Raw genomic sequence first — 27,108 nt, 5'->3', positions numbered from 1 at the left:
TACTGAAATATATATGTATGCCATATTATTCAAACTACCAAGTTTTTATGGTATGAAACCACTTAAAATAATAAAATTCATCTGAGGGAATGATATTTCAAAAATGTAGAAGAATCTAATGGGTAAGAGAAAAGCAGAATGAAAAGTGTCTTGCATACCAGATCTCAAAATATATTACAAAGCACTGATCATCTAAAATTGATCTTTGGAACAAATCTATAAGATATAGAAACAATTCTACATAATTGTAATGGGCTGAAGCTTGAGTTGATGCACTGAGGTCCCAATCACGTGAGGCTAAATAGTAATAGGACCATACTCTATTAATATATATGCTTGGAGAAAGAACGGCCCCCGCCCACTCTTTGTGCAAGTCCTGATGTGTTGTATAGGAAATGATGATTTTGGTGGGTGGAGCAGAGGGGCGGAGAGAAAAGCGGAAAGAGACTGCTGGCTGGCTTCTTGACGCAGCTGCTCACATTGCTATTGCGATCCTCCTTCACTCTGCTGGCTGGGTCCTGTCCCAGCTACCCATATTGCTATCCCAATCCGCCTTTACCTCCAAAATAATAAAGTTTGAAGATTTTCCCTTAACCTGAATTCCTGACTCCGGTTGATTTTAAAATATGCAGTTATCACATTTGGTGCCCAAGTGTGGGAACCCAAGGACCCTAGTTTCACTAAAGAAGTCTCCAGTCACCAGGAACTTAGGTGAAGAGTATAATAGACAAACAGAGATCTTATTTTCTTAAAAACTAAACTAGTAACCTTTTTTGGCTAAAATGGGACAGATGTTAGCTAAAGATTCTCCATCCCCCCACCCCCACCTAGGAGTGGCACTATAGAAAGCATGCTTAAGCTAATAGAAGAACAAGGGCTACTTATAACTTGGGAACAGATAGCTAAACTTCTGGGTACATTAAAACACACCTCCCCTTGGTTCTTAGAGGAAGAGCAAATCGCTTGAGATAATTGGACATTAATTGGGCAACAGCTCTCCACATATTACAACAAAATCGGTCCTCATTCAATTTCCATCAAGGCATTCTATTTATACAATATAATACAGTTGGCCTTAAAGAACCCAATGATTTATAGAAGAAAGAAAAAAAAAGGCTCTAGGAATAGGCAAATGGGGAAGCCTGAGATAAAGGAAGAAGACAATGAATAGATTAATGACCATATCCCCACAGGGCATGGAGATTTAAGTGAGACTCAATGGTGTGGTGAATCTGAGGCAGCTTCAGCCCCACCTAAAGAGCAGGTAATTGACTCTCCTCCATCAACTCCATCCTCCAGGATGGAGAGAGGAGGGTAGTGGGGGGAGAGGGGCCAGTGACAGCACCAGCACCTCACCCCCAGCATCCAGCCTCTCCTATGACTAGATTGCAAAAGGGACTAATTAAAGCCAAAGTGGAATGGAAAGATGTAATGGAACTTCATCACATTTTTCCTGTAATTCAATAGTTTAATTTTTGAGGTCAAGAAAGTAGAAAATACACTCCTTTTGATATAGAAATCCTCAAAGACCTGAAAAAGGCTTGCACTCTTTATGGGGCTACATCAGCTTATGTTAAGATGTTATTACAGAATTTGGCTTTTGAAATCTTGAACCCCAATGACTAGAAATCTATAGCAAGGGTATGCCTAGATCCTAGACAAAACTACTTGTGGCTTTCTAAATATAGTGAGCTCTGTAGGATACAAGCCCAACAAAACAGTCAAAGTGCAGTTCATTCTGCAATCACCTGTGACCTACTAAGAGGTGTAGGTTCCTATGCAGATGTGGCAGTACAGATTAATTATTCCATAGCAGCATATGAGCAAATTGCTCCTAATGCTATCAAAGCATGGGCTTCTCTCCACAATAAAGACAACAAGGGTGAGGCCTTCACAAAAATAACACAAGGGCCAAATGAACTCTTTGCTGACTTTGTGGGACGTTTGCAGACAGCTATCACAAGAACTAATGGGGAAAATGCAGTTACAGACATTTTGATAAGGCAACTCCCTAAGGAAAATGCTAATGAGGTTTGCAGAAGAATTATACTAGGACTGTGCAAGGATGATCCTTTAGAGGAGCTCATAAGACGCTGTGCCACAGTGGGCACAAATGCCTTTTAAAGCCAGGCTATGATGCAGACTTCCCAAGATCCCAACATGGGAAGACAGGGTCCCTTCTGGCAAGGGACTTCCAGAGAGACTCGTCAATGCTTTCAGTGTGGTAAAGTAGGGCATCTGAAAGCTCAGTGTTGGTATATAGGCAGAATGAGAAAACAGGGTGGGAGAACAAGACCCAATACCCCATGTCCAAAATGCAACAGAGGCTTCCATTGGGCCTCAGAATGTAGACAGATTCAGGGAAACGGAATGAGGGGCCTAGCCCCAGGGCCCCAGGCAAAAAACACTTGGTGCATGATGGCAGCTAATGGTGCACCCAGAGAGTGCTTAGAAGTCCAATACCCAGACATGACCAATCAGCCAGGAAGCCATATGATGGGAGAAAGGGATTACACAATCAATCAGCCAGGAAGTAACCTGATGGGAGAAAGGGATTACAATTAGGGAGAATAGAGTTGTATGCAGCTGGGACAACTGAGATACCCCCTGGAGAGGTGAAATCTGTTCCTCTCCAGCCTATGGATCCCTTGCCTCCAGGCACAGTAGGCTTGACCATTTCACCTCCTTTTTGTACTATAAAACAGTGTCTATCCACACACTGATGTGGGAAACTGGGGAATGTGTAGATAATATCCCAGTCACTAATACAGGTAGACAATGTGTGACTTATCACCCAGGAGAAGTAGCAGCATCAGGTTTACTCATACAGAATCCTAATAAACAATCTGGTGATAGTTACCCAGATTCTGACTCCAGACCACAAAATCCAGGAATATACTGGACAGCAGCTGTAACAGCTGACCGACCTATGCTCATAATCTATATAGATGCCCTACCATTAGAAGGATTGGTAGACACAGGTGCAGATCGTACAGTCATTAGAGGTGCCAGTTGGCTCAGTCACTGACCAAAGATTAAAGCAGACACCTACATGTCTGGTGTAAGAGGATCAATAGCAGCTGAAGTTAGTGCTGCCCCTATGAGATGGACTTTTGAAGGCAAAACAGGAGTTTTAACTCCTTTTATAGTTGAAAAAATCCCCATCAATCTGTGGGGAAGAGACATTTTACAGCAATTAGAGTTAAAAATGAGTACTTCAGTTTTTTAAGCAGGGCTGCTAATGAAGGCCTGGCAACACTTTCACCTGTTCCTATCCAATGGAAAACTGATACACCAGTGTGGATAGAACAGTGACCCTTAGGTAGCAATAAAATTCGGGCTTCATTAGATATAGTACAGGAGCAGCTTGACCAAGGACACTTACAACCTTCTCTAAGTCCTTGGAATTCCCCAGTGTTTGTTGTAAAAAAAGAAATCTGGAAAATGAAGGATGTTGACAGATTTAAGAAAGGTGAATGAACAGATGGAAACTATGGGAACTCTTCAGCCTGGACTTCCATCTTCTACTCAGTTGCCTAGAGAATGGCCTCTTTGGGTCATAGATATTAAGGACTGTTTCTATTCTATCCCTCTGGATAAGGAGGATATGAAAAGATTTGCCTTTTCAGTGCCCAGTGTTAACTTAATTGAGCCTTATAAAAGATATGAATAGACAGTTTTGCCACAGGGAATGAAAAACACCCCCACTATGTATCAAATGTATGTCGCTGCTGCTCTTGCTCCAATAAGAAAAGCATTTCCAAAAGTTATGCTATTACATTATATGGATGATATATTGGGATGTACACCTGAGGAACAAATGTTAGAAGCATGTCTACAAAAGACCATAGAAACACTAAAGAATTACAAATCGTACATAGCTGCAGAAAAAATTCAAAGACATGCTCCTTTTCAATATTTAGGATATGAAGTATACTCTAAGGTGCTTATAGTACAAAAACTGTCCTTAAGAACAGAAAAGCTAAACACATTAAATGATTTTTAGAAAGTGATAGGAGATATCCAATGGATGCGACCAGTGTTAGGCTTTACTACCTATCAGTTACAACCATTATATGACATTTTAAGGGGAGACAGTGTCTTAAATTCACCATACCAGCTTACAAAAGAAGCTCAAGAGGCTTTGAGAAAAGTTGAACTGGCTTTATCCAGTCACTGGATAAAGAGTCACTCAAAAACCCTTGGAAATATCAGTTTTTGCCACACAAGAGACACCCACAGCAGTCCTTCATCAAGGAGACAGTGTGATAGAGTACGTGAACCTCCCGGCACAAACAGAACAAAGCCTTACTCCTTACCCAGTGCTTGTGGCTAGAATTTTATCAAAGACCATTAAACAAGCAGGACAATTATCTGGGAAAAGATCTGACAAGATATATACCTTTTATACCAATACACAAATTAATGTGTGCTGTGAGACCATCCCAGAGTGGCAAATTTTATTAGCCATGGCTCCAAATTTTTTACATGGGTCTCCATTAAAGATAACCAGACTATTACATAATTGGTAATGGATTCTTGAAGAAAAAGTTTCTAAAGTTCCTCTTAAAGGACCAACTATTTTTACAGGTACATCCAACCATAATATTTGTGCTGCATACTCTCATGACTTAACTATAAAGAGAGTAGTCAGAACTCCTTTTCAGTCCCCTCAGCAAAATGAATTGTATGTGATCATTCTGGCTCTTATTATCCAGGAGACATAAATATAATATCTGATTCGGCCTATTCAGTAGGTGTGGAACAAAGAATTGCCACAGCCCAAATAAAATTTGCAGCCTCTAATATATATCAGCTCTTTAAGAAACTTCAAGAGCAAGTGAGAAAGCATCCAGGTAAGATTTATATCTTGCATGTCCACTCTCATAGTGGATTTCCAGGTCCCATTTTTGATGGTAATTCAAAGGCAGATAACCTTCTAACTATGTTGGTCAATACTCCTTTATTCCAAGAAGCCCAGGCATCTCATTCTAAATATCATCAGGATACTTGAGCTTTACATTTACAATTTTGAATAACAAGAGAGGAAGCTAGGAGCATAATAAAAGCCTATACAGCTTGCCTTCCTTTCCAAGCTCCTACACTGCCTCCAGGGAAGAACCCTCGTGGTTTGAGACCCAATGAAATCTGGCAAATGGATGTGACCCATTAAAATCTTTTGGTCATCTGTCTTTTATCCACGTTGTGGAAGACACATTTTCAGGATTCACTTTTGTAATACCAGCATCAAAAGAGACAGCCTGAGTGGTCACTGAATTCCTTGCACAAGCATTTGCCATTATGGATGTGCCACAAGCAATAAAAACAGACAATGGTCCTGCATATGCTTCCAAACATTTTGCACACTTTTGTGCACAGTATAAGATTTTACACACCACTGGCATACCTTTTAATCCTCAAGGACAAGCAATAGTAGAGAGGAGAAACAGAGACATTAAGATGCTCCTCCAAAAACAAAAGAAATGGGGAGCCACAGGTAACCCTAGAGAACTTCTAAATCTAACCCTTTATACTATTAACTTCTTGATTTTTTGACAAAGATGCACTGGCTCCGGCAGACAGGTTTTATAACCCACTGGAAGGGCAGTGTCCAGTGCAAGCAGCTCCACTATCTTTATATAATCGCCAGGTGATGTGGAGAGACCCAAAAAGTGGTGAATGGGAAGGGACCAGATAGGCCAACTGCTTGGGGGAGAGAGTTTGCTTGTATCTCCACAGGTGAATAAGGAATCAGATGGGTGCCAAGGAGCCGTATTCGCCTTGCCCATCACAGAGAGATGGAGCAGACCCTTGAAACGAAGGAGAAGACCCAAGAAATATCAGGTGGTTTTGTTGCTGATTGTGCTCACCATTGAAAGAGCTTGGTAGTTATGATATTTGACTCATGGACATTGAAAATTGTTGGACTTCAAAACCCTCAGGAATCATTGGATCCTCTGAGACATGATAAAATTGTTGTAGGACTTGAAAACCCTCAGGAATCATTGGATTCTCTGAGACATAAGATTGTTGTAGGACTTGAAAATCCTCAGGAATCACTGGATTCTCTGAGAAATGATAAGACTGTTATAGGACTTCAAAATCTACTGGAATCATTGGATTCCCTAACACATAAAAAGACTTTTGCAGGACTTCAAAAACTTGGGGGGATCATTGGATTCCCTGACATGTGAAGCAATGGACAATAGATTGGTTTTGAACTATCTCTTGGCTGCTGAAGAAGGCATATGTATGATTGTTGTTTATATACCCTCCTTCTAGGACTTCTGGCAATCTTTTACAACACCATGTTGATTTATATTGTTTGCTATACTACTACTTGCATGTACAATTCATGTTTGTTACACCACATTGAGCCTGCACTGACTAAGGGGAGGGTCATCACCAATAGCCTCTGTGTTATTGCTATGTGCTTGTGTAATACCTCCCATGCTGAGGGGTTTGTCCATAAGACCCTTCAGTCCAGAAACCCGCTAGCAACCCCCACTTCCCTTTGGTGCTTTTCATCTCCCTTCCTGAGATGTCAGGGAGGGGGTGATCATCTCCTTTTTAATGCTTTCAGCTCCCTTCCTGAGAAGTCAGGGGGGTCATGATCAACTCCTTTTCGGTGCTTTCACCTCCTTTCCTGAGAAGTCAGGGAGGATGTGATCACCTCCCCTTAGGAGCTCTGACTTCCCTGAGGAGTCAGGGATGGCATGTTCCACAAAGTATCAGGGTAAAAATTACATTGTATTTAATATGATATAATATAATAAATACAATGTAATTTATAGATTTGTAGGATCTTTATGTTTATATTATATATAATAAATATAATTTGTTATATAAAATACACCTACCCAAAATCATGACTCATTCAATAGAAAAACAATAAAATTCAGTAACAAGAAACTGAAAAAGAAATTTTGCTCAAAATAATTACAGAATATAAAATATCTGGGAGAATACCTATCAAAAACTCTTGGAAATTATATGATCATATCTATAAGAGATTCTTAAAAGAAATAAAGGTAAATTTAAAATAATTATGGAAATATTTATTGTTCATATTTGGGCCTTGCAATATAATATAAATTATATTTTGACCAGTGAAAAATGATTTCACTGGTATGAACCTAATTTCCTCATTCCACCTTTTACTGGGATAGTAATGTTAGGGGTAAGGTTTTTATTTCCCTGCCCCTCATTCTTCCCTTGTTACTAGGTAATTTTTTTAAAAAATCTTCATTTTATTAGTCTTAGATAACAGAGAGGTCACTTGGTGTCCTAGTGGTTCTTTTACTCAAATGATAGATAAGGTCAACTTCTGAAGGTTTCTGGACCTTTTACTAGATATTCCTTTTATATGCTGCATGCTTCCAACATGAAAGATGCATGATAGCTGCTAGTAGCTATTTTCTTTCCTCTTTTATATTAACAATAAAGTTTGTTAGAGTTGTTTTTGTGGGAAGAAATTTGTCATCTGATTTCCATTGTAAAACATGAGAAACTACTGAAATATATATGTATGCCATATTATTCGAACTACCAAGTTTTTATGGTATCAAACCACTTAAAATAATAAAATTCATCTGAAGGAATGATATGTCAAAAATGTAGAAGAATCTAATGGGGAAGGGAAAGGCAGAATGAAAAGTGTCTTGCATACCAGATCTCAAAATATATTACAAAGCACTGATCACCTAAAATTGATCTTTGGAACAAATCTATAAGATATAGAAACAATTGTACATAATATTATAATGCTTAACAACAGACAATTTTCAAAAGAAGAAATTAAAACTATTAGCAACCCTATTGGAAAAAATGCTTCAAATCACCAGGGATAATTGAAATACAAATTCAGACAACTCTGAGATTTTACCTCACACCCATCAAATTGACAAAAACAACTAAAAAAATAATTATTATTATTACTGTTAGGGATATGGAGAATAGACAACCTAATGTACTGGTGATTGAGTTGTGTAAAATTATTAAGAATTATACTCTCAAAGTTTCTAAGCTTTGTATCACCTTTTAACTAGCTACATCATTAGGAGGAATATACACCAGAAGTAAAAGACAGAGGGAAAGCACTCACATACAAAAATTGTAGAGCAGCTTTTTTTTTTTTTTTTTTTTTTTTGGTATAGCAAAAAATAAATAAATAAAGAGGTGCCCATCAACTTAGGATGTGTGATAATTCATGGCATATTAATGTAATGGAATATCATTACGCTAAAAAATCTGAAAAGGATATATTCAGAGAAGCCTGGGGGAAGATTGTATCACCAAATATTGAGAAGGGAGCAAACTCCAATGAGTGCTATAGGATGGAGAATATTTAGGACAGAAAGTTAATGGATAATAGTGAATTTTTTAAAAGAGGGGAAAAAATGACTGACAAAGTGAAATAACTAAAATAGTCACAGAAGAGAACAGAAGGAAGTTTAGAAAGGTACACAGTCAGGCAAGGTAGTTTTGTTTCCATTGTGTTGAATTTAATATGCAAAAGTAAATAAATAAAGTGTATATAATAGTTTACAGTTTTATATGTAGTCCTCTTTTTGTCTTATTTGTATATTGAAATGTTTGCTGATGATTCCGTTTATAATTTTAAAAACATAAAAAGCACAGGCAAAGTTTTGCTTCTTGAGTTTACAGACTAAAAGAAGAAATGAAATAATCTGGATATGCACCCAATCTAAGTATATATTTTATAGGGTAAAGAGAGTTGAAACTTGAAGTCAATAAAGTAATTCAAGTTCAGATTCTGAATTAGCCTAGTGAGTACACAGAAGTCAACCTCAGGTTCCTCATCTGAAATAGGGGTAATAGCAAGCATTTGCATTCCTTATTTCACAAAATTATTGAAATGAATAAAATATCAATCTGTCCTATTATTCAGTCTAAGAGCACCCACATTTATAGTTCAGAGACTATCAAATTTGCATAACTTGAAAACTAGAAGACACCACAAAGGCCATCTATTTAAACCCATATATGAAAGAATTCCCTTTTCCCATAACACTTCAAGTTTCTGTACTTGAAATCTCCAAGAAGTTCCTATCACCTCTCAGTCCATTTTTTTTCTTTTGGATAGTTATAATTTTTAGGAAGTTTTTACTGATAGTAAGTTCAAATTGACCTCCTTTCAACTATCCCTCCTGGTTTAGCAATCAGGGACCAAAAAGAACAAATCTAATCTCTCTTTCCCATGACAGTTCTTCAAATATTTGAAAACAGCTATCCTATTTTCCGGTCTTCTCTTCTCCAAACTAAATATACTCAGATTCTTTAACTCATCTTCACAAAACATGTACTACAAAAGCTCATTCTAATTGGTCTTCCTCTGAACACTCTACTTTTTTCAATGTCTTTCTTAAATCAGAACCGATCACAATAATTTAATTGCTATCTTCAGTTAAATTTCAAACAGGTTTTTGGAAAGATTTGTCAAGACGTACTCTAACAAGCACCAGAGTCCTCAGCACTAGCATCTCTTGTTCTGAACATGCATTCTCCCTTCCCCCCGCCCCCAACCCCGTTCTCCTTTCCCCGCTTCCCCATCTACACACCCAGAAAGGGGGGGGGCGGGGGAGGGTAAATGCAGAAAGATAAGGAAAAATCTCTTTGAGAAATAATAGAAAAGGAGACTAGTGAATCACTCAGATGGAAAGGAGGAAAACAAGAGCACGTTTACCTGCAAGTAATCCCGCCCCCTCTCTTGGTTAGTCCAATCACTGAAGCCTATTTGGAGACGGTGAAGTACTGAACGGTGCATTGGGGGCAGGGAAGAGGGAGCGCTGGTAAACAAAAGCCGGAGCCTGAAAAGGTGTCTCTTCCCTCCTCCCTTCCTCCCTCCTCCTCCTCTTTCCTCTCTCCTTCTTTCCTCTGCTGGGGCTGCTTTCACCTTCTGCACCACCGCCTGCAGCAGGAACCAGGCGCTGTTGTCCCCTGGCCACCGCCCCCGGGGCATGGCATATCTGATGGCAGCTTTCTCAGTGGGCACGGCTCTGGTAAGTGAAGAAATCCTCTGCAAATAGAGTCTTTGCCTTTTTTCTTTTATTTTTTTTTCTTGGGAAAAAAAAAAGGCTCTGATACATTCCCTCCATCTTCTCTTCCCCTAAGTATGGAAGATACTGCTTTTGGGGAACAGAGGAAGTGTTAGGGGGGAGGAGGAATGAGGTAAGGAGGTAGATGATGAAGTCAGTTATTGTGCATCACTGATGTCCCGTTTCGGTGTCTAAGTCATTGTCTAAAGATCGTGGGAGAAGCCACGGTTGTTTCAATGTTCCGAGGTTTCAGTCTTTTAAAGAGGGGCAAAATCTTTTTGAATTCCCACTACCTCAGTAGACGTGCTTGTGGGACCTAGGGTAGGAGACAGGAGCTGGAGGAAGGTTGTAGATCCCATTTCTCTGTTTATCAATGGGAAACTTTTTTCAGCAGGGCTTTAGCAATAGTGACTACTGGTAGTGATTTTCCTCCAGATTGTCTCTTTGCTCTGGGAAATGTCGGTCCAAAGCTGAATAGTATCCTTTCCTCCCCCTGGCTATCGTGAGAGATCATCTTCCCCCCAGACCAATAGGGTTAAAAGCTGTGATATCTAGTGGGAAGCTATGGTGGGGAAGCCAGGGGAAACCTTAATTCCTGCCAGGAACGGTTTTTTGGCATTTAAACTTAGGAAATTCTACATTTAAAAAAGAAAGAAAGAAAGAAAACTGTTATATTTCTCACAAAGTATATCAGATAAAGAATTCGATAGGGATGGGAAGGCTCTTATTTTAATGAGAAGCTAGCTTACAGAAGGGCAAGAAACTGAGTTGTACTCAACGTTTTCCAATGGCAATGATCAAAACTCTCCCTCTCAGCCATCTTCTCTTGCCTGCATTTCTTTTTATATACACATACTAGGTGAGGGTGAGGGGTGGAGTATGTGTGCATTGCATTGGACAAACTTCCACAATAGTCTTTCTATAATTAACACGTCAATATTTTATTTTCTCATGCTCTGAATTTCAGCTCATGTAAACTATGTATAGACATTACCCCATTTCAATAAATTACTTTTCTCTTCTCCCTCCTATCACATGTTGACAAAGGCTTTATAAATATAGATTTATTAGCCAATGGTAACAACACCCACCCATTTTTTCATTCTCCTCTTCTACGTTTTATTTTTTTTTTCATCTGTAACATCCTAAATTTGAAGTAAGCTGTAGTCTGCAGGATTTGACCTACAGTTACCTCTTGCTCTGAGCTCATGGGGATTTAAAAAAAAAAAAAGGCTTATTTTCTGAGCATGCTCTGTGTTGCACAATTACCTCCTGTGATTCCAAACAGGTTTACTGTGAAATAACGCCTAAGGTTGCTAGCTCAATATAGAATAGATTTGGTTTAAGGCTGATGAAATGGAATTCAGAGAAATTTGATTAGAAGCTGGTAAGGAAGTTGAAAACATTTAAGAGATGTGTGCAGGTGCATCTTTTTATTTTCTACCAATTGCTTTCTTTTGTAATTCTTTATCATACCCACAGAAAACTATCATTTTGCAAAACCACTTTAGCTGTGGTTCTCACACCTTCTCAGTATCTTTCTATTCCTGTGACCCTTCTGAGTAGAGAATGGAGTGGAAAACTCAAAATCTCTATTTAAGGAGGGCATCAGGACTATGACTTCATTTTCCACCAAGCTGCACAGCTTTTGACATTTCATCATGCCCCCACTTTGGGTACTTTTCTCTTTCTTCTATCTCCTGCTTCCCCCTGCCCCCTTTTCAACTTTCTTTTGTGTATTGTCTTCCTTCATTCTTGAAAACTGAGACTGCCTTTAGGTTTTTTGATAGCCTTAGCATTTAGCATAGTGTCTGGAATATAGTAGATGCTTAATAAATGATTGACAGGGTACTTATTGTTGTAGTTTGTTGTTATGAAAAATTTAAAGCACTCAAAGTTAAACTTTCAAATCAAGCCACATGAAATTTAGTTTTGTCTAGTTGAATACTTGGATTAACCCTCCTTTAAGATTCCTTGACTCTCTCTATATTTTTTATATTGTAAATTCTTAAATCAGATATCTTTTTGTTCATAATTAACTTTCAAAACATTTAAATCAAGAAGTTCTTAAGGTCTTTTTACGGCCTCCAAAATTGATATCTAGTCATGAAAAGACATTTGAATTAGAAGTTGTTATTAGTGAGTATAGATATGGTTATCCAACCCATATACAAACACATATATAAAGGGGAGGGAGAATAGTTTAACAAAACTAGTTAACACATTGAAAAAGTCTGATGTTATATGCAGGATTCCACAGTAATAAACTCCCATTTTAGCAAAGGAGTTAGGAAAGCTTTCTCATATCTTTTCTTTGCAGACAAATTTATTAGAATTTCACAACATTCAGTTTTAATAGTGTTATGTTGTTGTTTACATTTGCCTTGTTATTGGGTGTCTTTCTTGAATCTACTTATTTCACTTTTTATCGATTCTGATAAATTGTTCCATACTTTTATAATATTTATTACATTCACTGTTTCTTACAACATGCAATTTCCAAAACTGTAATGGATTTTACATTATGTTTTTGGATTACATCCATTGCATCTATATACCACATTTTAACCATTGTTCAATCAATGGGCATCAACTTTGTTTCTAGTTTTTTTTTTTTCCTACCACACAATAAGGGTGCTGCTAAAAATAATTTTTATCTATGTGAAGCCTTTCTTTTTAATCATTGACCTACAGCAAAATCTCTGGGCAAATAAGTATGACATTTTATTAGTCATTTTATTTGAATAATCTAGATTTCTTTCCAGAATGGCTGTATCAATTGATATCTCAACAAGAAATATGTTAATTGTCTTTTAACATTAACTATTCCTATCTTTTACTAACTTTTCCAATTTCCTGAATGCAAGATAAAGCCTCAGGGTTATTTTGATTGTCATTTCTCTTATTGTTAATGTTTTGGAGCACCTTATCATATATTTTTTAACAGTTTGCAATTCTTTTGAGAACTCTTTATTAATACATATCTCTAATAGAGAATGGCTTTTGGATGGATGGATAGATAGCTAGATAGATATGTATCTTGGATTACAGGCCCTTTTCAGAGCTACTTGATATTAATATTTTTCCACCAATAAACTTTTTATTTTAATCCTAAATGCATTAATATTCTCAATGTAAAAGTTTTTCAATATGATATAATCAAAATTATATACACATATACAACACACATTTAGTTATTTATCATCTCTTTCATTAAATTATAAGCTTCTTGGAGGCAGAGATTATTAGTGATTTCTTTTTGTATCTCCACTTTTTAGCACAGTGCTTTGCATGTAGTAGGTGAATCAGATTTTAGATGCTTCTAAACATGCCAAAGATGTCTGCAACAAAATAGAATTAGTGTTGACATTTTTTTATTCTCACTTTCATATTTCTGTTATAGTCCTGCTACATAACATTTTATACTTGTTTCCCTTTTTTGTGTGTGTGCTTTAAAAATCAGAAGATTTTATTTGATAGTCAAAGCCTAGACCCCATTTCAGAGCAAATTGGCCAAAAGTTTGTGATTTCCAACTTTAGCAAAATATATTAATGGGTTATTAAACTCCATAATGGAATAGTTATTAGCTAGAATAATTGCTAGAGGCTGATTATTAAGATTAAGCTATTTGAGTTTGGATAACCTCAAGCCATTCTGATTTTGGTGATCTATTTCATCAATTAAATTGTTAAGTAGGATTTGTGGTCACTTTGAGAAAAATCTTTTTTTTTTTTTTTTTGACTGTTAATAATAATATAAAACTGCTCCTTTAAATAAAGGTTTCAAAAAATCTATGGTGAAAACAAATGGGATTTCAATCCTATTTTAATCAAACAGTAATATAGTTTTGCCTATCCCTATGTTGTGGCAGTATGATAGTAAACTGAATTTCGATTGGTGAGTTATATACTATCATGGTATAGGAAAAATAACTCCAGTAGTATGGGAAAAGAATACATGCTCATTTGAAGCTATGATATTTACTAAATGTAAAGTTTTAAGAAAGGTATCTTGTTTGATAAATTAGGTGTAAACCTTGAGTTTCTTTTGTATTTTATAGTTACTAGAATATTATTTATTGTCTGAGGGTAATTGTCTAATGTTAATCCATTTTTGCTCTTTGTCACAAAAATACTTTGGGTTCTTGATACCTAAATTATGATTAAACTATCAAGGAAGTTTTGAAAACCAAAGGTTGATTTTTTTAAAATGGAAAATGGAAGCACCAGACAGTTGTTAAAAAAAAAATTCAATTTATGGATCCACCAGCAAGTTGATTGTGTAATCTCAGGCCTCTCTGTGCCTCAGAATTTTTGTGAAGATAAAATGGGATAATAGAAGAATACAAAAAATATGATTACCATTAAGATATTGAATGAGAGATTGTGTAAAAGGTAAGAAAAGAACTATTTTTAGGTTTATGATTACATTTACTTTATTTGCCTTCCCTATCCTTTCACTTAGTCAATAAATATTTTTCAAGATGATGGTCATTGTTTTATATTTCAAAGAAAATGTTTTATCACAATTATGACTATTTTTGTGATTAACCTTTTCACATTTCAATTTAAAAAATTAATCTAAAAAATTTAGAAAAAAAAACCAGCTTTAAGACTCTTTTAAAAATAAAAGCAGATGCACTCTTGTTTTTAATAGGATATTAGTTCCAATAGCATTTTCTTTATTTTGGTAGTTGCTAATGACAAAGAATTTGCTTTCATCTCTGTAATTTACAAGATCTTATTGCCTCCTTTCCCCTCCACTAGAATGGCAGCAGTTATTCTTCAGGTGTAACAGAGCCAAAGTCAGTGTGTGTCTCAGTGGATGAGGTGGTTTCAAATAGTATGGACAGTACAGAGACCGACCTGCTGAATGGACACATGAAAAAAGTGGACAACAATCTGACAGAAGCACAGCGTTTCTCCTCCTTACCTAGGAGGGCAGCAGTGAACATTGAATTTAAGGATCTTTCCTATTCTGTTCCAGAAGGACCATGGTGGCGGAAGAAAGGTGAGGAAAGTTTATCTGTTGAAATTTAGTAAGAAGTAGTAAGGGAAACAGAGCTTAGTGAAAGAAGCATGAAATTGGTTGTTCAGTATATCTGTTGAATAAAGTATTGGATGTCTCAGTGTGTTGTTTTCTAAGTGGTAAAACAAGAAGGTGGAACTAGATTATTCAAAGTTCTAATAGATCTGATTCTATGATACATTGTTGTGAAGTGTTTCAACCTTGAGAAATTAAGCTTTAGACTAACTTCAAACTTGGATCATATTCAAATAATATGAAAACAAAAACCTTAATGTTTTTAAGATATTCATTCATCTTTTATTATACATCTTCTTAGGGGTCTTAGCACAGTTTGACTTTCTGAGAAACTAGAAGTATCTCTTTAATATCTGAATATATATTCTTTTATTTTCTCCTTCAGGCCAGCAATTTCTTCACATATTATCTGCTTAGTTTTAAAAGAATAAATTCAGCCTATAAATTGTGATAAATATACCAATGGAAAACTATTTTTCATTAAGAAAGCAACAATTCTAATCTCAGCATTTTTTTTTCATTTTGAGAAGAGACAATTATTAATATTTTATTTTCTATGACCATTATTTAATTTGTGTGGTCTTAAAAATGGACTTTTGTAGAACTTTTGCATTTGAGGCATTTGAACTTATTTAAGAAAATACTTTCTTCAAAGTACTGTGCAAAAGATGCAACGATGAAAAATGATGTGAGCTCTACACTCAATGAATTTATTTAGATTTAATAAGGAGAATAATGCATAAAGGAGAATGTGATAACAGATCCCAATAATGTATAATGAAGATTTTGCAAAAGAACATCACCTCCAACTTACTAAGGGACAGAATGCAAATTAGAAAATGCTTCATGAAGAAGGTGGGAATAAAATAGAAATAGAGATGTGCAGATTGTGAAAGGACCGTGTTTCATACATGAATGATGGCTTGCATGTCTGCATTGAAAGTAAGAGGCGAGGCTAATATTGAGTGGGCAGCTATTACTCTGATTAGGCTGGCATCAAGAATGCTTGAAGAGAAATCATTTGAAATAAGATTAGAAAAGTAGGTTGAAAACAAATTGTGAAGAGCATTGAATGGCGGGCTAAGGATTTTAAAATGTTATCCTATGGATAATTATTTTTTGAACAGAGACTTAAATGACCGGAAGTGTGCATTATGCAAGTTATTTTGGCAGTAATGTGAAAAATAATTGGAGAGGGAAGAAAAAATCCAGGAGAACAGTTAAGAATTTAACACCATAGTTTAGGTAAGAGAAAATGAAGACCTGTAGAGTAGGGTTGTGGTTGTGTGGATGGAGAAGAGATTTTGAAAATAGAAACATTATATATGGAATATTATTGTTCTGTAACAAACGACTAGCAGGATGATTTCAGAGAGACTTGGAGAGACTTACATGAACTGATGCTAAGTGAAATGAGCAGAACCAGGGGGACATTATACACATATACAACAACAAGATTATACGATGATCAGTTCTGGTGGACATGGCTCTCTTCAACAATGAGATGATTCAGACCAGTTCCAATTGTTCAGTGATGAAGAGAGTCATCTACACCCAGAGAGAAGATCATAGGAACCGAATGTAGTTCACAACATAGCATTTTCACTCTTTTTGTTGTTGTTGGTTGCTTGCATCTTATTTTGTTTCTCTTTTTTTTACTGGTTTGATTTGATTTTCTTGTGTGGCACAATAATTGTATAAATATGTATGCATATATTGGATTTAATATATATTTCCACCATGTTTAACATATATAAGACTACTTGCCATCTAGGGCAGAGTGTTCGGGAAGGGAGGGGAAAATTTGGAACACAGTGTTTTGTAAGGGATAATGTTGAAGAATTGTCCACGCATATGTTTTGAAAAATAAAAAACTTTAATATTAAAAGAAAATAGAAAGATTAGGATTTTGCAAGTGACTGTCTGTTGTGGGTGAAGGATAAAGAAAAGCCAAAGATGACTGAGGTTATAATCTTGCATAACAGGAAAGATGGCAATTAAAATTATACACATAATATATAATATAATGTATACATTATATATATATAATATAATATATAATATAACAAAATAAACTAGACATAGTATATATGGCAAGGAATTATGCTTTTCATTTTGAGCAATTTAAATATTAGTGTTCAGTGAATATCCAAAAGAGTTATTTTTCAGAATTCCAATTGAGGAGGTTTTAGCTGGATATGCAAATTTAGAAATCTCCTGGGTTAGGTTGAACAGTGAGTCCTACCTTATTGGGCCTGGAATCAAGAAGTAAGTTCAAATCCAGCCTCAGACATGCTAGCTGTGTGATCCTGACCCAGTCTTAATCTCTATCTGCCTCAGTTTCCTTAATTACAAAATAAGAATAATAGCACCTACTTTGCTAGGTTATTGTGAGAATCAAATGTGATATTACTTGTAAAATGCTTGGCACAAAGCCTGATACAGTAGACACTATATAAATATCTCTTTCCTTCTTTCTTCTCTAAAGTGATAATAAAATGATAATTATAACAACTAATATTTAATTTTATTTATTATAGTTATTATATATTTAACTAATGGGAGTATATATATTAGAAGTTAGAGACAGAAGAGATCAGGCCAAAGGATAACATCTGGGGGGAAAAAAAGATGCAGCAGAAGTTGATGAACGGTGTTTATAGATAGGTATGGACCAGGAAATAGCTACCACAAAAGTGGAATATATAAGGAAGGAAAGAGAAGTCAGTAACTTCATATATTGCAGAAAAGTTAGGGATAATAAGTATCGAGAAAAGTCCATTGGATTTGGCATTTCAAACTTTTTGGTTGTATAATTAGTTTTGCTGGATAAACTTGCAATGGGATAAGTTTTCTTCTTGAAAATGAGTTGGACAAGATAACTATTAAAATCTCTTCAGCTTTAAGATTCTATGACCAGGAGAAGAACTTTATATTTTGAATATCTACTTGGTGGAATCATTATCTAACATTTACCTTTGTGAATGATTAAAATTTGTTTATTTTTGTTTGTTTGTTTTTTTAATTTTCCTGGCTAGGCAGTTGGGGTTAAATAACTTGCCCACGTTCACACAGCTGGTAAGCATTATGTGGCTGAGGCTGGATTTGAACTATGGTCTTCCTGATTTCAGGGCTGGTGCTCTATCCATTGCATGATCTAGCTAGGCTGAATTCTTTTACATTAGGTTGTGACTATTTGTTTGAACCTGTTGAAATTTTAGTATTAAATTACAGTTTTTCTCTTTAATTTGAAGAAGGAATTTTATATGAGCAGAAGAGAGATGATTGAAATATCCATTGGAAATGCCAAGAGGTTTTTGTTATATTTGGGTTTTTATCATCTTTAATTTAAACTATTAAACTTATGTTCTAAATCCAAGCTTCTTAAACTGTGAGCGTCACAAAATTATGATATTGTGTAACTGAATGTGGGGATCACAAAATTATGACTTATTATCAGTCAGTTTTTTGATTTTATATACCTACTTTATATACATATATATCTAAGATTACAAAAAAACAAACTTCTTGGGTGAAAAGGGGTAACAAGTAGAAAAAATTTAAGAAGCCATGGTCTAGATAGTATTTCTAACAGCCTATTATTTGCACCTGTAAAAACTTGGCCTGTTGTCCAGATGTTAAAGTCATTAGCAGCATGTACAATAAATATACTTATCAATAAACTAACCATCTTGGGGAAAGTATACTTTGTAAGGAGTTTAAAAGTATGCCAAAATATATTTTTGTATCAACAAATTAGAAAAAAATCAATAAACTGAAGAATTAATTTATACTCCCCTAATTAAAATTAAAAATGAAGGTAATTCCCAACCCAGAAATTTAAGAATTTAGAAACTATGAGCAGAATCTCATTTTGAATCTAATTTCCATTTGGGCATGTGAATTTTTTAAAGTAAAATATAATTCTAGTCATTAACAATTTTAAGAAGTACTTATATTTTTGTCTAATAAGCAACTAACTATAATTTTTGACATTTGGAGAAACCATCAGAACTGGTCATTCTACACAGTTTGCTTTTTATTTTTCCATTTCAGTGCTTAGTTCAGATGCCATATACTTTGATATATATACAGACTCTACCAGAAACTAAAAGTGAATCTTTCCTTCTTTAATTTCTTAGTATACTCTATAAGACTCCTATTCATTTAATCTTGTTCTTACTTCTATTAGAGGAATATGGGATGGCAGACAAAACATTGAATTTGGAGCAGGAGGCTTAATTTTGTTATGTCATATCATCTCTCTATAATCACAGGTTCATAACATAAAATTTGAACATTAAAATCTCTCATTTTACTGATGAAGAAATAAAGCCCAAAAAGGTTATCTGACTTGTCAGTGTCATACAAAGTCATCTATAAAAAGTGAATGAGGTTTTCAGCTCCTTCATGATCTTCAAGAAGCAGATGATCAGGAAACTTAAGTAGGTGTCTTGGGACAGTGATAGAGACAGAATTTGAATCCAGCTTCTCTGATCTCAAAAACCAGTATTATTTTTATTATACCTCCCTCTTTCTCTATAAAGATCTTTTTGATTCAATTCCTTTATTTCAGATGGCTGTGTGTGTGTGTGTGTGTGTGTGTGTGTGTGTGTGTGTGTGTATTTGGGGTTCCAGGGAAGTAGGAAAAATAGAAAATATTTTAACAATATTTCTTTGAAGTCAGAGAAAACAGAGATTATCTTAATTAGTTCAGAGCCCCATCTGACATATTTTGGCAACTATGTCCAAATACTTATCAAAGAAATAATACTCTAACCCTATTTTTATGATATTTCCATAGGATCTGGAGCTAAGGTTCCTCTTAAGGTTTTGACCCTTTTGTACTTATTTTTGTTAGAAATTTGAAATTAGTTTTTTTAGATTTTTGGAATTCTGTTGCCCCATTCAGCTCTGAAACAATAGCAAGAGAAAAGTTTGAGCTTTTTCTTCTGGGGTAAAAGCTTATGATGACATATCTCACAAAAGCAGAGCTTATATGTTTTCATTTTCTCTTTTCAGTGCATTTCCAATTTAGTATTCTCTCAATGTAGTTTCAAACAGAAGTCTTGTCTTTTTCAAACACATTAAATATAATGCTGGTATTCAGCACTATACATTAGAACCTGATTTTAAAATACTTTGACCGTAAAATCGTAGAAAAATCATCAAATTTTAGTATTGGAAGAATCTATAAGTTAGTCAATCTTCCTTATTTCACATATCAGACCCAGAAACTCAGAGAAATAAAATGATTTATCCCAAAATCATGCAGCTAGTTTGAGGTGGAACTTAGATTCCAGTCTGTGTAATTTTCATTCCCTTATTCTTTTCAGCTACAAAATTCAAATCTTCCTTGGGCATTATTGGAACAATCAAGAGGGTAACCATTGTTTCACCTAACACAAAGATTTTTTGTAGTAAACCAATGATAGTAAGAGCTATGCAAAGGAAAGTAATACCATTAGATACTGTAAGACTATGAAACAAAGCAAGAGCTTTGAAATACCTCAAAGAAAAAAACTCTTTATCCAAAGAAAATATCTATTTATTATTTTGTGGAGAGGAGAACACCAAGCTTTAACACTGTTAAACTCGAGTTCAAATATACAAAAGCTTAGAGGCATATTGCTTTTTCAATTGCGTTTATGCTTTTTTCATATGATTAATGACCTCTTTGGAGAGAAACCTAGATCATGTAATGGATTCCCAGTAGAGAACATAATTCTGAAAGGAATTATGCTCAAGAGAAAAAAATATAATCCCTAAGGACACCTTCACATACTTCTCATGTAGTAATTACTTTCCCACCAGGAATTAACTCATATAGCATAAGCTGATGGGACAAAATCATTTGAAAGAATATTGAACTTCATTGATACCACATAAACTGTCATTTCAGGACACAAACAGAAGATTTTTCTTTTAATTTGCTTTTTAAAATTTGAACTTTAACGATTTAAAAACATTTCCATTGGTTTTAAATCTCTTCCAAACTTGTTAAAAATCATGGAGGTATTGTACGAGTTCTTTTTGGCAAGATTTGACAGTCTTAGCTATGATTTCTCATAGGATAGAATACTGATAACACATGTAGATACTCTACATCAATTAATCAAAAGACATTTATTAAGCATGTTCTATGTGTCAAATACTGCCTTACTGAGTCTTTAATTATTTTAAAGTTGGCTCGTACAGTTACAAAACAGGGTTTTTTTTCCCCTTATCTATTTAGTCAGGTGGACAATGCAAGAGGGAGTTTGATTTTACTAAAGAGAACATCTGTCCTAAGTATCTATCCACCTGTGAAATGAATCTGCTATGTATGGCTTGTATCTTTTAAGCCAAAGCTTCTTCAAAACTGTGAATATGTGGCATAATATGGGATCTAGTAACTGAATGTGGTGGTTACAAGATTATGATTCATTATTGGTAAATTTTAGTATTTAGTATTAATGTTAGATTTGTACACACACACACACACACACACACACACACATATATGCCTTGGGGTTGCATAAGAATTTCTCTAGCAAAAAAGGATCATGAATGGATAAAGTTTAAGAAGTCCTCCATAGAATACATTTGCCAAGAATACATTGTTATAATATTTAGGTTGATAACCAAAGTAATCAAGTAAGACAGTCTTAAGTAATATGTATGTACATAATATAAAATTCTTCAGTCAATTTATCATTTTACAAGGTGAAAATAAATATACATCACCAAACCTCTTGAAATCCTGTATTTCAGAAATATTACTTTCCCTCAAATATAAAAATTAAAAATGTCAGGTCATATTTGTTAAATTGTCTTTAATAATTGCACTTCATTTGTAAAAATGCTTTTGTATGTCTTTCTCACATAAATGATATTAACCAACCTTGGAGTAACAGCTTAACAACTAGTTTTGTAAAGAACAGGCTGGTGAAAAATAAGTGCAGTTTATTAACAAATCTCTTTTGGGAACCTTAAGAAGAGAAGTTTCCCTTCTACCCAAATTTATTATGACCCCATCAAACCTTTTGGATGGGGTTTTTCATCAAGAAAATCCACAGTCTTGTCCATATCTTGCTGCTTTCAACTGATTTCTCATTTTGTTCATTTTGTGCACTTCCTTACAAGATCATTCTTAAGCAATGAACATTTTAGTTCTTAATTGGTCAAGAAAATAGGAGTTTCTATGACTTAGGAACATTGATTCTGATTTTTTAATAAGGATTTCTTTAGAAATGTATATTATACAACAGAACTGTATATTATACAACTGAATCATGTCATTCTTTGTGATAATTTGCTTTTATTAATTAGTATCTTAAATTTGGGGATACGGGTGGGGGGTAAGCTAATTTTTCAGAATGAAATTGCTTTAGAAGCATGAAAGGGATTGTGGTTGCCTTAATGAATGAAACACCTCTCAGAATTCTGGGGGGATATTCAGATTTGGGAGAGAATATTATTGCTCAAAAAAAAATGTAACAGTGGGGCCTCAGTAGCCCATCTTGGGGATCTCCAGACGTCCAGGCCCCGCCCTGCTGCTTGTAGCAGATAAGGACAGAACAGAGTCCACCCAGCTCACTTGCTCTCCCAGTAGTCTGGATGGCCCTGACATCTGACCCTTGCTTTCTGATGTCTCCTTCTAGCTTGCCCCTCTGCACCTTGTGAGGGATCCCCTTCCCTTCTTTCCAGCCTAAGACCTAGCGCAGACACCTCCATTCCCCAGTTTTGCAGAAAGAGAAACTGAGGCCTGGAGAGGCACGTGATCGACCCAAGATAACCCAATGGGTTTTCCACTTTTAGAGCCCCTCCTTGTGTTCTTCCTTGGGCTGTGCCCAGCTCTACCCCCAAGTCTAGTTCTCAACACATCTTACCCTTTTTTGCCTTCTCTCTAAGGAGACGGTTCTTGTGCACTTGGCATATAATAAGCACTTAATAAGTACATGCTCCTTTCCCCTTTCTCTATCCTGTCTTCTCCCCTTTCTCCTTTATGCATAATTCTAATTACTGAGTAAGTATTAACAGCTTGCTGTATGCTGGGGACTCTGCCAGAGAGGCACTGACAAATAAACAGCAGATGTCCTGTGATTTCTGGCATGGGGGGGGGGCAGTCTTGCAAAGGCATGGAGGTGGGAGATGAAATGCTGTGCTACAGAAAAAGCCCACACAAGTGGAGTGCTATGAGACAGATGAGGCCCCAGAGGTCCCAGGTGCTCCCAGAGGTTTCTTCAATGCTTTAGAAGAACCTATGGGGAAGCAGAGAGATGCAGGGGAGGGTGCCAGGGACATGGACATCAGATGGACAGACTAGCTCCTCGGAGTGGACCCCCTACTCTTTAAGGTCTTCTCAGGCTCTGCCCTTCTGCATCTGGGGCTAAATAGCCTTCCAGGTGGACAAAGTGAGATAGAACAAGTTTGAGCCACAGTAGGCAGAGTCTGTACACCAAGTCTGTTCCAGGAGTTTTTTTTTGTTGTTGTTGTTGTTGTTTTTTTTTTTTTTGGTTTTTTTTTGGGTTTTTTTTTGCCCTATAAGAATTCAACTCCAAATTTCCTAGCCCATAGAGAGAAGTTGGTGTTACCATACTTGCCTTTGCACTTCAGTCAGAGATAGAGACACAGGCATTCTTGGCCACCTATCTTTCTCCCCAGTTGTGTTGGTGAGTGAGCTGCTTGGGTCACTGTGCAAAGGAAATCTATTAAGCAATTCACAAATTAGATTACAGGTAATTGGAAGGTGATAATAAAACTGTGGATACTTTCCTCTCTGACTTTGGTCTTATAATATGATGGCAATGTGGAGGAAGAAACTGAAGGACCAAAAAAAAAAAAAAAAAAAAAAAAAAGACTAAATGACTCGATGAATGGTAGTGATGGTCAGAAATGGTAGCAAACTTGGATCAAATTCCTGTGCTTTCATTGTGGATATTTGGCATTAGCCTATCGACCATCCATAATGGTACAATTAAATAAAGAAACCTCAAGTGGCTTCAGAATGCCTGGTGTCCAGCTGCCCAGCATGCAAGTGGGGGGGGGGGGGCAGCTCTAATGAAAAAAAAATTTTTTAATGTAATAGTATATTATTGTTCTTACCATTCAATGTCTTCATCTGGAGTTGGTTCTATAGTAACAACCTATTCAGTTAGATCCCTTTTTTAAAGTGGTAAAGGCCATTCAGAACAGATAGCCAAAGACTTGCTTGTCCATCACAGATTTGGAAAGACCATAAATTCTGATAAATTGGGGATGAAGAAGGTGGTCAAGCAGGAGACAGGAAATCTGGGCCAGAAAGATAGAGTGTCATCTAGGTATTTGAGATAAGCCATCTGGAGTTTTATGACTCTTTGGAATATAAGCGTGGCCAGAGCTCCGCAGCCCTAATTCTCTCAGTCCTAATGGCCCAGAAGGGGGGTTGGGAGGAGGTAAACATATACTAACTCAGGGAAACTGAGATATTATAATTCATGAAAAATAATGCAGGGAAACTGAGGTATTTTGAAAGAAATCCCACTGTAATATACTTGACAAGTAATCATTTAAATTTTCCTGGCAAGCCTCCAAGGAGGGGGAGCTCCTCATCTCTCTTAATGTCTCATCCTACTTTTGGACAGCTCTGTTGAGAAGTTCTCCTTATATCAAGCTTACATCTTTGCAACTTCTACTTTTGACTTTTGATTTTGCCCTCTTAAACCAAACAAACAGCCCTTTGGATATTTTTTAAAATTAATATTTCAATTTATTCTTTATTTAAACATTCTTTTCTTCTTATATTTTGAGTTTCAAATTCCCTTCTTCAGCTACTAAGAAGGCAAGCAAGATGTTATAAATTATACTTGTGAAATCATGCAAAACATTTTCATATTTGCCTATTCTAAAAAAAAAGCAAGAGAAATTTAAAAGAGAAAACTATACTTCATTTTGTGCTCAGAGTTTATCAGTTCTCTTTCTGATGCTAGATGGCATTTTTTTTTTTAATCATTAGCCTTTTGGAAATGTCTTAGATCATTGTGTTGATTAGAATAGTCTTTCACAGTTGATCATTATTACAAACATTGCTGTTACTATGACCCTCTTTCAGAAAAAAAAAAAGTTGTTAATTAAATTCCTAAAAACCCCATTTTACATGTTAATTTAAATGCAAGAAATGTGTTTCTTTCCCCTACCCTCACCACCTCAGCAAAATAACTCCTTTCTTAATATAAAGAATCGCATATGTTTCATAGTCACACCGTGACTGTTAAGAAAGGAGTTTCATTGGTTTCATCCTCTAGCATAAGTTTCATATAGACAAGCTTAAGAGGCCCCAAGGTACTGTCTGAGCTCACATTGTGTGTGCACCTCAGATAAAGTTCCAACTCCTCCTCTTACACATACCTACACCCCTCTAAAAGTTGTATAATCCACACCTCTTTACTGTCAGCAAAACTAAACCAGAGCAGACCAGCCAGCTTGGTAACTAAGGCTGACTTGCTATTGGAATGGGGAAACCCGTGTGGCTCTGTACAAGGGAAGTAAAAATACAGTAGCCTTAATGGGGTGATCCTGTACCCCCTGTTAGCATGGACAGTTCCTGGCATATAGCTTTCATCAATCTTGTCCAACACCATTCCTGGCTCTAGGCATTTACAATTGTCTTTACAATAAACATCACATATTGTGCATCACTCCTGACTACACCTGAGTAACTCAAGACATCTGCACTTTACCTCAAGTAACACCTCCCAGTTCTCACTTCACTTTGAATCAGTTCATGGTTGTTTGTTTTTGTCATGTTTTTCTAATAGCACAATAGTACTACATCACAATCATATGCCACAACTTGTTCAAGCATTCCCTTATTGATGAGTATATCCTCAATTTCTAATTCTTTATCACCATAAAAAAGAGCTATAAATTGAACATAGTTACTTTTTTAAAAATATCTTTGAGATATTGACCTGATAGTGGAATTGTTGGGTCAAAGACTATGCATAGTTCTGTAAAACATTTTGGACCTAGTTCCAAATTCTCCACAATAGTTAAACCAGTTTACTATTCTAACAGTAATTTATTAGTATACCTGTTTTTTCCTCATGCCCTTGAGCATTTGCAATTTGTGATAGGTGTGAGATAATTTCTTCAGATATGTGAATATAGTCCTCCTGTTTTCTCTTCTAAATATACTCAGTTCCTTCAACTAGTGTTCATATGACATAAGCTCAAAGCTCTTTCCCATTCTGATTACTCTCCTATGAACACTTATGAAGCTTATCAATGTCCTTCCTATACCATGGTGCCCAGAACAAAATTCAAAATTCTATATAAGGTATAATGAAGACATAGCAGTATGTAACTATTACCACTCTATTCTTTGAAGCTATGATACTCTTTAATGTAGTGGAAGAATGTGTTAGAACTTTTTTTTTTGGGGGGGGGGGGGGGGGGGGACAATAGCTTAGTTTTTCTAAGGCCCTACCCCATTCAGGTTAGGCTATTGTTGTTTTTTTTTTTCTTTAAGAAATACTGAAACTCATCTTTAAAGTTAATTGGCTCAAGAGACTGGTTCAGTTTGTTGATATGGCTTCCTGTTTGCTTGAGCAAGAAAGGCCACTGGGAGCTCCAGGTTCCTCTCTGAGGCTTCTGACTCTGGAAGCACAGTATGACTAATACAAGGAAACTGTGTATTCCTACCTGAATCACTGTGGTGTTCTCACCAAATATCCTTGGTTGAGTGTCCTTTTATTAAGCAAACATCTTTTATTAACTGTTAAATAACCTATGAATGACATTTCTTCAGGTCTAAATTATGAGAAACTGGATTAAGTAGGCTAAGCCCACTGAAGACTATTCCATCACATTGGTGATATTTCATATTGACCTTGAAACTAGGACATCATTTTTCAGGAAAAAAAATGCTTTTTAGTCATGCTTCTCACATTTTCTAATGGTGAGGTTTTTTGTACCCAACTTTCACTTTGCAATTATCGCTATTGAATTTTGTCTTATTCGATTCTCAAAATTCATTTGAATCCT

The 27,108-nt window shown here is 35.8% G+C and overlaps 1 protein-coding gene across 1 annotated transcript in view; it reads left to right on the top strand.

Moving 5' to 3' along the window:
- Window positions 1–9,588: 9,588 nt before the first annotated feature.
- The window catches only part of ABCG1 (ATP binding cassette subfamily G member 1), a 94,029-nt gene continuing 76,509 nt past the window's right edge, over window positions 9,589–27,108 (top strand). The window contains exons 1-2 of the mRNA XM_003763379.4: window positions 9,589–10,022; window positions 14,826–15,069. Coding sequence (XP_003763427.1) covers window positions 9,981–10,022; window positions 14,826–15,069 — 286 coding nt within the window. The 5' untranslated portion in view covers window positions 9,589–9,980. The remainder of the gene's footprint in view (window positions 10,023–14,825; window positions 15,070–27,108) is intronic.

Source organism: Sarcophilus harrisii, chromosome 3, assembly GCF_902635505.1.
Source record: "Sarcophilus harrisii chromosome 3, mSarHar1.11, whole genome shotgun sequence".
NCBI classification, from domain to species: domain Eukaryota; kingdom Metazoa; phylum Chordata; class Mammalia; order Dasyuromorphia; family Dasyuridae; genus Sarcophilus; species Sarcophilus harrisii.
Note: the sequence above shows the minus strand (reverse complement) of the source record. Positions and strands in the feature narration are given on the sequence as shown.